This window comes from Monomorium pharaonis, chromosome 5 (assembly GCF_013373865.1).
Source record: "Monomorium pharaonis isolate MP-MQ-018 chromosome 5, ASM1337386v2, whole genome shotgun sequence".
Taxonomy (NCBI): domain Eukaryota; kingdom Metazoa; phylum Arthropoda; class Insecta; order Hymenoptera; family Formicidae; genus Monomorium; species Monomorium pharaonis.
The window spans coordinates 19666545-19681631 of record NC_050471.1 but is presented as its reverse complement, the minus strand read 5'-3'; the positions used below and the strand labels follow the sequence as shown (position 1 = coordinate 19681631).

Genomic DNA, 15087 nt, shown 5'->3' with positions numbered 1-15087 from the left:
AGTAGGAGCATGTCGGAGCATGGCGACGCGAACAAACCAAAGATGTGTTATTGTGCACGATGGTGGTTAGCCAATCAGCGTTGTCGGACAAGTGACCAGCCATATTGATGTATTAACCAATCAACGTTTTGCATTATTTAGCCCGCAGTAATTAAAACGTAGAATTAATTTTAATGATAAAAGGATAATTATTGAATTAATTTAATGGAAAAATATCATTATCAGTTATTAATTAAAAATAATTAAAAAACTCTTTTATTAAAAAGAACGAAGCGAAGGAGCAGTACAAGTTTTATATATGTACTAGTTGACAGGAAATTAGTGGAACATATGCGTGCTGTAACATTTTTTACATTAAAAAGTGCATTATCTATTACAATTGTTACATACAATGAAATTAAATTTATGTATTTACCAGTTTTGAGGTTAACCTTCCCACAGGCTTCCATCTATTTTATCGCAAATTCAGGTTTTTTAGGAAAAGAATAAAATATAATTTTTTTCTCTTTGACATTTTCACTGCAATTTGTACATTTTTTAACACTGCATGCTACCATTATGTCTGCTCTTCGGAAAATAATCACAAATCACCAGCTTGTTTACAAGTGCCTCTTATTTTCCAATATACCCTTATGAAAAAAAACTATTGAGATTCAATAGTAACTATTGGGCTTTCAATAGTAATTATTAAATTTGAATAGTACATTAATAGTAACTTTTGACAGTTTACTACTGACGAAGAGTACACTTTTAGCGGTGTTGCTATACGACGAATAGTTTACTATTAATCCAATAGTTTTATAAACTGTAACTATTGAGGGAGTTACCACTGACAAATAATATACTATTGATCCATTAGTTTTATAAAATATAACTACTGGTGGTGTTACTATTGACAAATAATATACTATTGGCCCAATAGTTTCATAAATTCTGACTACTGGTGAGTGTTATTATTGACGAATGATACACTATTGGACCATCAGTTTCATACAACTGTGCCTACTACTGGTGTTACTATTAAGGAATAGTATGCTGTACATACTATGCAGCATACTATTGGTGATGTTACTATTGATAATTAGAATACTAATGAAGCATTAATTTCAATAGAACTATTGAAAAATGGAGATTCGATAATAATTAGAACAAGTTATATATTATATATATTATATAATATACGACGATAGTTATTATATTATTTTATTAATATTGGGTAATTAATCTATTCAGAAAAAGTACTAATACAGTATTAAACATGATATTATCAAAAAAAAATGATTACACAGTTCCCTGGCGGAAAAATTTTCTACAAAATTATAAAAAACAATATTCTATAATAAATTATTTTATTTCTTACATTTCTTATAATGTCCACTTTGTAAGACAATATATAATATATTCGATTTTTGATTATTCACACGATTGGTGATTAGCATTAATTAGAAAAGATGTATTAATATATTGATAAAATCTATTTGATAAAATAACTTTATTTGCCAGATCGTTGACGAATGGTTATTTAGTTTAAAATTATTCAGTAATTATTTATTTTTACAAATACGTACGTTTACTGTACTTAAATTATTCATAATTATTCATTTGTGAAAAACATTGATGTAAAAATGTATAATTGGTAAATAATTAATTTTGAACTAAATGGCAAAACCATTTTTCGACATCTACAGTCGGACAAAAATTATAATTAGGACTATTACTCTTTAAGTCAATAATCTTTCAATAGTAACTATTCACATCTGAATAGTAACTATTCGTCAATAGCCTTGCGAATAGTTATTATTGGAGAGTTCTATTTAAGCCACTAATTCTCTAGTAGTAACTATTTACATTGTAACTGTCAATAGTTTCATGAATAGTTACTATTGAATCTGAATAGTATTTTTTTAATAGGAAACTATTTGTTAATAGTTTTGTGAATAGTTACTATTGGAAAATACGATTTAGTCCCCAAATAGTTTCCTCAGTAGTCCGCCAAAAAACTACTGGAAATTTGCCAATAGTTTTTCTGAACAGTTACTATTGGATCTCAATAGTTTTTTTTCATAAGGGTAGAAGGTCACTTGTTCTACCGCCATATGTGCGCAGAACGAGTCGAAATTTGGTCTGCTTGACGAGCATACCTTCTCCTTACACCACGCTATACCTCACTATACTTTTAGTACAGGCTTCACATCTAGTATACACATAGTTACAGTCTCAAGTCTTTACCCGCGAAGTCGACACTTGTACTTGTAACACTTGGACATGAACATACCCAGCAAACACAAAGTTACATGTAACGTGCTTGTTAGTTGTAATTTCCCACTCAACAATGTAATTGTAATATAACACGTGTGTTATATTACAATTACATTGTTGAGTGGGAAATTACAACTAACAGGAACGTTACATGTAACTTGATGTTTGGTGGGTATCATACAGTTCAATCGTTAATAGTTAACCGGCGTCCTTATTCCGCAGACCTTACTCTACTTATCATGCAAATCTTACAATTGATGACCCCACACGTTTGCATTCAGCTACGCCAACAGGTGTATTTAACATCTACTAACAGTCATTTTTTCTCACCTTCTATTCTGTTCAGTTTCCCAACAGATTTCCTTGCATTGATTTTTCCTGTTTCTTATCCCTCTTTTCTTTAGACGATGTTGTTTCAGACATTATTCTCTATGATCTTTTCAGCTAAATTATCAGAAATCTCATAAGCTACGTGTTCACTTTGTTGCTATGCTTATGGTCACATGATATCCCCCGTGCATATTTTATGTTGATATCTTTATCTCTATTATTTTAAATTAATTTCTATTGTCAATGCGTACTTGGTAATCAAAATATCAGGGCGTATTTGATATATAATATACATTTTTTAATTGTTGTGATGAAATATATACATATAACTTCTTTTTAATTTTTAAAAGATAATAATTTACTCAATATTGTTTCAATGTGTAATAACATTAATACAATCAATAAAGAAAGGTCAATTAATTTTACTTTGATTCACTATGAGTAACATAATTATTTTAGACTAATTTCTCGCAATATTATTTTCGTAATTGTTATATATTTACTGTACAGCAATTGAGAAAAACAGTAATACAGTCGAAATTAGTTGGGCTAAATCATTGTATTCATTTTAATACATTATTTTTTAAGACTTTATAATTAATAATATTTTCTTACTTTCTGTTTGTCGTTATGTAATGTGTTACGTTAATATAATTAAGTATTTATCAAATAATTTTATAAAATAACATTGTGCTTTTTGTCAGATAGTATTCAATTATTGTATTTTAATAACGAGCAAGAGAATTTTAAAAAATTAGTACATATAGATTAATGTTGAAAACACATTTAATATTGTAACGATTTAGCAATATCCTTCCAATGTTTTATGCTGTGTTTTGCACCAAATATATTTACATTATTACATACATAAAATATTTTAACAATTTCCCAGAACTCAACATTATCGGATTAACGGCTACAAATTCCAAAATAAAGAAGGAGATGTAAGGAGGAATAAACAATCGCCATTTACTTTTCCTTCTTGCTCTCAAACCTTGGCCTATCTTCAGTGGTGGAAATTGCAGAAGAAAAAAGCCATATCCGAATACGGGAAAAGTATCTACAAGGATCAACATAAAGTTACACGATCCCATGTTGTTTTACAAAAATTACATGTAAGAGTTTATTTGTCATTATTGAGATCTTTGATACAGAGTTGCAAATAAATAAATTAAATATTTTAATTAATTACATTGAAATCGAAGAATTAAAAGTTAATTCTAAATTAAATTTAATTCAATTGAAAATGAAAATTTAATTCTTAATTAAATTTTATTTAATTAAAAATTAAAATTTATTTTTTAATTACAACAAAATTTAATTAAGAATTACAATTTAATTTTTAATTAAATTTTATTTAATTACAAATTAAAATTTACTTTTCAATTACAAAATAAGAAATTATTTAGAATAACGGACCACCTCCTGATGTCAATGACCTTGACATGTATTATCAAGATCATCTTCCTGAATAATGTTATAAATGTTTTACTTGGCGCTCGTTATTTGTTAAAAAGTTATAAACAAAAAGTTTTACAAATGTACCATTGTTTTCTGATTAATGTGGAATAAAATGCGTCCTCCCAGGGGTACACACACACACACACACACACACACACACACACACACACACACACACACACACACACACACACACACACACACACACACACACACACACACACACACACACACACACACACACACACATGGGGGGGGTGCGAGGGGGTCCTTCGCCTCCCTTTCCGCATCTAATCTATCGGTAGGGGTGCCCTGGTAGAAGTCCGCAAAAGTACGGTGCATATTTTGTTAATGGTAAATTACGACTTAACTGACATAGTTATTTCTCAACAAAGTACGCACCGTACTTTTGCGCTTTTTTATATCCTTTTTTTAAAAAGGTAATTTTATTGTGATTTCACTTATTTTGTAGTGACCTTGTATCTTATTTCTTTTTATAATATACTTATATAAAGGTTCATAAGAAAATTTTGAAGTCCATATCATATCAAATTAAAGATCGAGACTGAGATTGAATTTAAATAACAAAACAAAGTTATATTGGTTTTGTTTCTTTTCTGATTACATTTTAATTTATTTTATAATATGCCTATTACATCGTAGAGGAAAATACGGCTGTGCCTAAGTTGAAGATTAGTATAACACTATGCGTTATATAATCAGATAAGTTGTGACGTGGCAGTTTCGCTGTCACGACGAGCAGCGTCCTTTCCCCGTTACAGGCTGCGAATTCGCACCGGATGGAAAAACGAGAGGCGATCGAGAGATCTCCCGGGGGAATCGCAACAAACGTAGGATAATTAGGCTTAAGCATTTTGTTTCTTTCCGATAACGCGACGAGCACCTCACCGCGTGATCAGCGAGGAATTCGGAGGAGAGACAAAGGCGAGTACGGAAGAAGGGGCGAGCCAAAGGAATTTCGCCGGCCTGGCTAGCAACAGTCGAAAGCCAAATACCGCCGGAGGGGCGAGGCGAGAAGGCGGAGCGCGAGCGAGCGCGCCGAAAACGGGGAAAACCGGGGCCGGCAGAGGGAAAATCGGCACTCCGGCTGATAACCGAGCGGCGGGTACACTGAAGGCGGCAGCAAAAAGGCCGAGCCCGCGGAATCGCTCCCGCGGGATGCGCGACCCTCTCGTGAGAAGCGGAAGGCGGCGCGCTGGCGAGCTCTATGATCGGGGTGAACAAAAGATTACTGCTCTCCGTTAGGCGCATCTTTGAGGAGGCAAAGCACGCCGTCAGGGAGGGTCGTCTGTTCCATGCTTGGATCAGAAATGACTATTTAAAGCGACCCTACGGTCCCGCCGATTGCGCTTTGTCATCTTGCTTATCTCCATGACATTCTCGTCGGAGTTCTTCAGCTCACTGTATCGCCTGCCTGCAGATGCTGCTTGTGATTCTCGTCCGCTTTCGCCGTCGACTTCCAACTCACATTCGCCTTTCTCCGAAAGCAAAGCAGCGTTTTCACACTTCTCAACAACTAAAATAATCAGAGGTTGGCCTGTCTAGGGCCTTCGATCTTGAGCGCAAAGCACGTGAATTGGCAACGCGTATAAAGACACAAACAAATATAACAAAGTCAATTTGCACAATCAAACTTAGCCGATTCTTATCGACAATTCTTTACTATACTTGTTGAAGTTACTTCGCAAAGTTTTTGAAGGAATTATTATTCTAATAATTTATATAGAAATTTTAAAAGATTATGTGAAAGAATTTTTTATTAATAAATGTTTTCTTGTTTATAAGTTTCCCAAATCTTAAAATTAAAAAATAAAAAATTTAGTTTATATATACACTGGCTCAAAGAAAACAAAAATTTTGAACAAATTTTTAAGCAATTTTCAAACCCAGATAACATGCAAGCACACTAAAAGTAGTATATAATCAACCAACTATCGGTGAACTAGAATCGATCTTCCTACGTACCTCACAGATCCCAAGTAGCCCACAAAAGTAAGATATAATAGATAAAATAAGAAATAATATATTAATATCCCTACTATTGTTTACTTTCATCGAGAACTCGTAGCTCACTTCTATCAGGCTTCTGTAGTTTACTTTTAGTTCGCTCGGGGATCATATTTGTATATTCTCTCAATAGGTTAATTTTATCGAAAAATAGTAGTTCGCTTGTAGTTAATTTAATTAGGATAAAATTACTGTAGACTAATATTATAAAACTACTGTAAATCGAATACTATAGAACTACTGTAGATCAATACTATAAAACTGTTTTCATCCTATAATATCATGCTATAACTATGCTGATCTACGATAGGTCATCTTATTAAATATTTTTGATGAAAAATGATGAAATAAATCAGTGCTGTCCAGGATTGTAATTTTGGGCTTGAAATTGAAATGTGTCGGTATTCATGCCTATTGTCGTTCCCACTCCTCACTTCATTGCTGTTTTTTCGTAACGTACGACGCTTGTTCAACTACAACTATCATAAGAAGTGTCATTATTATCATCCCTAGAAATGTAATTTCCATTGTCATTATTTATGCAATTTTCATCGTCACTATTGTGTTCGATATTCACTTTTAAATACTGCACATTTTGCGTTTGATCTTCATCACCATTGTCCGATTCACTAACGTCCATCGAGTCATTTTTACACAATTGACTACTACTAGCTCCTACAGTCGCATAAAACTTCGCATAATGACGTAATCGTTGTTGCTTTTTCGATAACTCATCAAAACTTTTGCACGATTTTCGTGACAAATTTCGCTTTTCTTCCGTTGTGATTAGCACCACGGCTGTGTAGGAACTGAGATTGAAAACATGATAAGTTGTTGTGCTTTATTTTTAGAATATTCTAGAACAAAATTTACTAAAAATTGAGAAGAATACTATTTTCTGCCAATCGTATCTTACTTGTAGAAGACTAAGAAAATATTCTTCAAAGTTATCTCAATTATGTAAATAAATACCAATATATTACATCATATAATATACTGAAATAGTTTGGTAAGCAAAAAGTTTACTAATATTCATCAACAGTATACTTCTAAAGTCTTCTGACGAAAAAGTGTACAGTTGGACGAATGTAGATCGCTTGAAGGAGGCTATATAAGCCACTTTCAATGTATTATTTCTGTCATCTTAGAAAGGTGAATAAATATCGATATATACTATCGTAAAATGTATTCAGGTAAAGATAGGCTTCAACTTTTATGCAAAAGTTGTTAATTATTGACCTATATATCATTGATAGTAAAAATAATTAATAAATTATTTACTTTTGTAAACTAATAGTCTTCTACCAGTAGTTTTATACAAATGCAAGATATTTGGCGTATTGTTGGTTCATATTCACATTATTTAATTGTTTCCACTACGTTTCCTATAAAAACTTTAACAACTATCTATCAATAGGCTAACTACAGTAGCATGCAAGCAATAGTATTCTAGCGCATGTTATCTGGGAAAGTGATGCAACTTTGCGAAAAATCATCCAAATTACATGAACTTTTTTTTTTAATTAAAGGGCAAAGACTCTACTTTAAGAATCCTTAGGCGAAAGTTTGATTTGTTAAGTGTGGCCCCTTTGTATCGCATAAAAACCAAACATGTTTTTTTTCATTTTAAAAAAGTAAAAGTTTGTTATCATTTTTCTCAAACTTCTCGTTAAAATCTTGCGAATATTAATCCGGATTCTTAAAGTTTATTTTTTTCTAAGCAATTTAAAAAAAGAACATGTCGATACGAAGTTTTTTATTGATTATACACGAGTTTGAAATTTGCACTGCATTTTAGGGTATTTTAGCGAATAAATACAATATTCTTTCGATACCATGAAACGATATCAATGATATTGCACATTGATCTTATTCGTGTTAATTCAATCATACCGCCGTCATCAGAGTGATCCAATATACACCATGTGGAGATTGACGGTCGGATTTTGCACATCATGCGGCTCTGAAATTCATCGGTAGAAATTTACACTTACTGATCTGAATATAACGGATAGCTGACACGCCAATTTTACTGAAGTCAACAGATGGTTCGCCATTTTAGCAGCCTGCTCATATCACACATAAATATACACATACTTATACATAAAAAATAAACGACAATAACTTTTAATAGTGACTAGTCTGGCAATTGTTTATTAATTTTTTAGTTTAGTAATTTAGTTTAGTTTAATTAATTACTAGTAATTTTATAATTTACCAATAAACAATTGCCAGACTAGTCATTATTAAAAGTTATTGTCGTTTTGAATTGCTGGCAAGTCCACAAATATCTGTTTAAAAAATAAAAATTCAAATTTCATTTAAAAAATCGGCCTATATGATATGTAAAATCAAATTGCCACCCACCACGTGGTGCACGTTAGGTCACTCCAATGACGGTGGTATGATTGAGTTAAACATTAAAATTAATGTGCAGTATCATATTGATACCGTTTTATGGTATCCAAAGAATACTGTATTTATTCGCTAAAATATTCTAAAATGCAGTGTAAATTTCAAACTCTTGTATAATCAACAAGAAATATCATATAAACATGACTTTTTTTTTTAAATTGCTTAAAAAAGAATGAATTATAAGAATCTGGATTAAAATTAGCAAGATTTTAATTAAAAACTTGTGAAAAATGATAACAAACTTTTAATTTTTTCAATGAAAAAAACATGTTTGGTTTTCATGCGATACAAAAGAATCACACTTAACAAATCAAACTTTCGCTTAGGTATTCTTAAAGTAGAGTCTTTGCCCTTTAATTAAAAAAAAAGTGTAATTTGGATGATTTTTCGCAAAGTTGTATTATTTGATTGCGCAAAGTTGTATCACTTGATTCGGTCAAAATTTGTTCAAGCAAAACCGAAGGCGGTGAACGGAAATGACGCGTCAAGAAAAAATATAGTCATTCGTGAACAGCACACATAGAACGTATATTTATAAGTCAACACTCTCTATTTACAGTATGTACAATTATCGCGATCTCGGAGCGCGAGACTTAGCGCGCACCGCGATAAGCGAGCAATCGCTCCGGTACGGAGAGCGGGCCGCGAGAACACTCACAAGCAGCGACTGTTGCTTCGGGCTTGGAAAATCGCGACGACTTTTTAAAGCGAGCGGATCTGTTAAGTCCTCCTTAAGATCGGCTGACAAAGGAGGCAGTGGCGAGGAGAAAACAGCCAGCCTTGCCGACCAGCCTCCCCGAAAAACCCGGGAGGGGGCGGACCACGAATCTCAACCGAAAGGGCATGACGCTAGCGCGTGAACACTCGACGGTTTGCCTATGACGGTCGCTCAGCTGATCGGACTGTCACGGCCGTCGTGTTGTTATGCTATGCTCCCCTCGCTACAACGGGGGGTTTAGAGATCATTGACACTAATGTGCGAATGCTCGAGACCGAAAACCAAGAGATTTACAAGAAACTGTACAATATATAACTTTACTCTGAACATCGTCTCTCGATCCCGAACATTCCGCCCGCCTCGGAGGTAGCGCCTACGAACAGGGGATGCGGTTTAACCTCAGCAGTAGAGCCGTACTGCGAATATCCAATTTCTCGAATTTTTATACTCTTCGACGACGAGATTAGACCGAATCCGAACCACGGTCTGGTACAATAAGGGCAAAAGAATAATAATAAATTTACAATATTTACAATATGTTACAAGGCATTAAATTCTCCGACCGCGCAATTAAGGCTTAGACGTTATCCGAATAGGAACGAATTGGAAGGAGAATGAGCTTGCTCACGGGGCGCGTGAGGCTAGTCGATGCTGTACGGACGCGAGCGACTCTGATGTGACCGTCACTTCCCGGATAGGTTTCTTCTATCCGGGCGAGCGGCCACTTTTGCGGGGAGGTTGTCTCATTTCGCAAAAGACACAGGCGACCAACGCGGACATTGACGTCGGCTTTGACCCACTTCGGGCGTTGAGTTAAAGAGTGCAGGTACTCTTGGGACCAGCGATCCCAAAAATGGTCCTTCATCTTCTGGAGCAGCTGTCAACGAGAAAGCCGATTGTCCGGTTCCCTGACGAGTGAAGGCTCCGGCACGGCGTTCAGCGGGGCCCCGATGAGGAAGTGCCCGGGGGTTAATGCCTCCAAGTCCTCTGGATCGTCAGTGAGTGCCTGGAGGGGGCGAGAATTAAAACACGCCTCGACTTGAGCGAGAAGAGTAGCCATCTCTTCATATGTCAAAGTTGTGTCCCCCACGACCCTACGCAAGTGATGCTTAGTAGATTTCACTGCCGCTTCCCAGATTCCTCCGAAGTTGGGGGCGGCCGGTGGATTGAAATGCCACTTGATTCTTTCGGCGGCGAGATGGGCGGCAAGCAGCCTTCCTTCCCTTTGGCCAGCTGAAAACAGTGCTCGCAGCTGGCCGTCGGCGCCGACAAAATTCGTACCGCAGTCGCTGTATAAGGCCTGACACAGACATCGCCGAGCTACGAAACGACGCAGAGCGGCTAAGAAGGCATCTGTAGTGTAATCCGAGGCGATGTCCAAGTGCACAGCTCTGGAACTTAGACAGACGAATATAACAAGAAAAGCCTTGTAGGCTTTATGACCTCGCCCTTTAGAGGTACGAAGCCAAATCGGGCCGGCGTAATCCAACCCGGTGTTGAGAAATGGGCGAGCCGGTGTGACGCGGTGGGCCGGGAGGTCGCCCATCAGTGGCTGTGGTGATGCCGCCCGCCATCGCAAGCATGGCAAACAGCGGTGAATGCAGCTTTTCACCACGTTTCGACCTCGAGGGATCCAATACTCTTGGCGAAGCGCTCCGAGAGTCAACTGGACGCCCCCGTGCAGCGTTCGACGATGACACGACTCGACAATTAGTTGAGTGAAGCGCGAAGCTCCTGGCAGAATAGCGGGATGTTTTTGGTCGTAGGCAAGAAGTGAATGCCTGAGCCGACCTCCCACTCGCAGAATACCGTGATCGTCGAGGAAGGGCCTCAAAGAAGCGAGTTCGCAGCTGGCCGGCAACTCGCTCTTTCTTCCCAGCGCTGTCAAAACGCGCTCGAAGTGAGCGAGCTGCACAGCTCGCAGCCAGGTCAGTCGAGCATCCTCCAGATCCGAGGCTGACAGCACCAGTCCAGCAGAAGATCCGGGCTCCACCCCGGCACGACTCGAAGGTCTCCATCGACGACACCAAGCCGTGATTCGGAGCAGTCGAGTCAGGTCCGAATAGCGGGACAGCAACTCTGGCTCGACTTTCAACAGCTGCGTAGCATTGGCGACGCAGACTTGTGAACGCCGCTCAGGTAGATCCTGGGCGTTCTCTTCTCCATCCGATTTGGTCCATGGGCTGGTCTCAGATTGCAACCAAGGAGGGCCCGACCACCAGAGAGGGTGGCCAAGCAATTCCCGAGGGGACAGCCCCCGAGAAGCACAATCGGCGGGGTTGTCCGGGCCCTGGATGTGTTGCCACACCGCATTAGGCAACGTGGTTTGAATCTCGCTCACGCGGTTCGCCACGTATGTTTTCCATGAACTCGGATGGCCACGGATCCAACCGAGGGTGACTGTCGAGTCAGACCAGAGATGGAGCGGCAGCTTCTCAGCTCTCAAGGTTCGCTGCACGTGAGCCACCAAACGGACTAGCAACGTGGCAGCACACAGCTCCAGGCGTGGCACGGATATCTGCTTCAACGGAGCGACTTTAGTTTTGGCCGAAATCAGACTCACCCGCACGGTTCCCTCCGGGTCCTCTGTCCGGAGGTAGACGACCGCCGCGTAAGCTCTCTCGGAGGCGTCGGCAAAGCCGTGCATCTCGGCCCGACATCCCGATATCCATCCGAACAACCAGCGAGGCACCCTGACCGTTTCAAGCTGCGGAAGCTCCTCCTGAAACTTCATCCACCGCCGCGCGACATCATCGGGCAAGGGGGTATCCCAATCGAGTCCCAGCAGCCAGATTGACTGGATACCGATTTTTGCCCTTACGGTAGTGGGAGCGAGCCAGCCCAGCGGATCAAACAGCCTGGCTGTCAGCGACAAAACAGACCGCTTCGTCCATATCTCGATTCGGCCTGGTAGAACTGAAAAGGAAAAGTAATCCTCGCGCGGATGCCAACGCAGGCCGAGAGTAGAGTGGCTCTCGCCAGGCTGCCACCCCCGCGGCTCCGGGTTCAGGCGATCCCTGATCGGCAACTCGTCCAGCAGACGAGCCTCGTTGGCGGACCACTTCTTCAAAGGGAAGCACCCCGCCCCGCATATTGACCTGAGCTGATGTTGAATCTCCATGGCCTCCGGAACAGTTGCGGCCCCCGTCAGCACATCGTCCATATAGACGTCCTGCCGCAGCACCGCAGCTCCCAGCGGAAAGCGCTCCTCTTCGTCATCAGCGAGTTGACGCAGCACACGGATCGCCAGAAATGGCGCACAAGCTAGGCCATAAGTTACCGTATTCAGTCGATACTCGGTAACGCGCTCACTAGGATCCTCGCGCCACAAGATGCGTTGCCAATCGCGATCCTGAGCGTGAACGTCGATCTGGCGGTACATCTTTTCGATGTCTGAGGCCATCACGAATCGATGTCGGCGCCACCGCAGTAGGATGTCCGCCAAAGCAGGCAACAGATTCGGTCCAGTCATCAGATGCTGATTGAGCGTCTCACCGGAAGGCATCAAGGATGAGCCATTAAAAACTACCCGAAGCTTGGTAGTTGTGCTGGCCTCTCGCAACACTCCGTGGTGCGGCAAGTAGCAACGAGGCTGCTCAAGATCGACAACAGCAGAGACGGGTGTCATGTGGCCCAAGCCTTTATACTGACACATGAATTCCCTGTAAAGAGCGTGGAAAGCGGCGTCCTTTGCAAATCTGCTCTCCACGTGCCTAAGAACGCGCTCAGCAGCGCGTTGAGTCCCAGAAAAATCTGGCAGAGGAGCCAGCAACGGAAGACGCACCACATAGCGCCCATCACAGCTACGCGAATGAGTGCGGACGAAAAACTCCTCTCATTTTCTATCGTCAAGTGAGTAAGCGACAGCTGGTGACGGTATCTCCTCCTGCATCCACAGGCGTCGAACCATCGCTGATAAATCGTCCTCTACTTGACATTGGTGAGAATAAGCCAAATGAGTGTTACTCGCCTCACCAATGGGTCCGGAGAGTATCCATCCTAACGACGTGTTTTGAGCCACCGGCTCGAGGGCCCCGCCCTTGCGAAGTCCGTGTTCAAGGACGGAAGCGTATACCTCGGCTCCCAGGAGAATGTCGATCACGTCTGGCGCACCAAATTCCGGATCCGCGAGCTCCAGATCCTGCAAATGAGGCCAGGTTCTCGCGCCCGCATCGATGCAGCAAGCATATGCGGTAAGTCGCGGGAGCACCAGAGCAGAAGTCGACACGGGGGGCCCGCCAAATCGAGAAGCCAAGGTTAAGTTTATTCGACCTCGAGCAACACTCGCCTTCTGTCCTCCGATTCCATATACGCTTACCGAAGCGGGCTCGCGAGGCAACCGTAATTTTTGAGCGAGGCGTTCTGAGATCATCGATGACTCAGAGCCCTGATCCACAAGCGCGCGCGCGAGATGCCAAAGGCCGTGTCGATCGGTGACGCGAACGCGAGCAGTCGCGAGGAGCACTGGCACGGGACGAGCACAAGGATTCAGGGACACGTGCGAGGTCTCAGCAATTTCGAGGGCTCGGCACGCATCGTGAATAGAAGTGTGATGCCGCGCATTGCAAGCGGAGCACTGCTTCTTTGAGTTACATTCTTCGAGTTTGTGCCGTCCGAGACAATTGACGCACAGTTTTTTCTCCTCCACGAGCTTCCTCCGTTCTTGAGCTGTTTTCTCCCGATAGGCTTCACAAAAGATGATAAAATGATCCCTTTGACAAAGAGAGCATCGACCTTGACTCGAGTTTGACTTGTAGTCTTGTTTGCGCGCGAAATGACTACGGGAAGTTTTAGCGGCACCGGTCTCTGATTTATTGGCGGGATTATCCACTTTGATAGGCAACATCGACTCTAGCGTACGAAGCCGTCGGTGGATAAATTGTACGAGTTCCAGAAAGGAAGGCGGGTCGGATGTCTTGCTCATCGAACTTTCCCACTCGCGACGCGATCGCGGATCCAAAAGTTCGACGGCTAAATATACAAACAAATCCTCGGAATTCGTTATCGGTCTGTCAATGCCTTCCAAAGAATCAACGGTAGATTTTAAGCAATGTAGAATTTTTCGAAGTTCGGAGACTGATTCCGTTTTCAGCTTTGGAAGCGACACGAATCTCCCGAGGTAGGCCCGCACTAGCAACCGTTTATTTTCATAGTAAGAACTTAGCGTATTCCAAGCGCGTTCAAAATTCTCGCCGGTGGTCGAAAAATTTCGGATAAATAATTCCGCCTCGCCCTTCAGCGACGTCTTCAGATAATGTAGTTTTTCAACCGCGCTTATCGAAGTCTCCCTACTTACAATTGCTTGGAAGAGGTCGCGAAACGCTGGCCAGTCTTCGTATTTTCCCGAAAACTGTGGGAGTTGTATCTGGGGTAGCGTATTCTGCGTAGTGTGCACAGCGGGTGCGGAAGCCTCAGGGATCGCCGCCGTGACCGGTGTCTTGAGGGACCGGATCAGATCCAGAAATAAGCCCCTCTGAGTGAGGAAGGCTTCCTCGGTCATTGACGCGAAGTCCTGCTTGAAGTAATCAAGCGTGACCTTCTCATCGCTCGAGATGGCAAGCAGCCGCTCATGATAGCTTTCAAATCTCTTCCACCTCTCTTCCAGGGCCTGTAAGCGAGATTCTACGGCTCCGAGGGTGATCTTGCTTGCACCACTCTTTTTTAGATTGTCGGAAGCACGAGAAATCTTGCCAAAAAGATCGTTTTGTATAGATAGCAGGTTTTTATAATCATGACTCATCGTCTCGGAGTTGTAGAATATAGTAAGTCGAGCACGATAACACCTTCAGTAACGTTCACTCACGATAGGTACCGGCAAAGAATCCGGCTCGAAGGACCACTAAATGTTCAAGCAAAACCGAAGGCGGTGAACGGAA

General features: G+C 40.9%; 1 protein-coding gene across 1 annotated transcript in view; it reads left to right on the top strand.

Annotated features, from left to right (window-relative positions):
* The window catches only part of LOC105832592 (cilia- and flagella-associated protein 100), a 106425-nt gene that overhangs the window by 6847 nt on the left and 84491 nt on the right, over positions 1–15087 (top strand). Inside the window, exon 2 of the mRNA XM_012673688.3 lies at positions 3482–3704. Within this exon, the coding sequence (XP_012529142.1) occupies positions 3482–3704 (223 nt within the window). The remainder of the gene's footprint in view (positions 1–3481; positions 3705–15087) is intronic.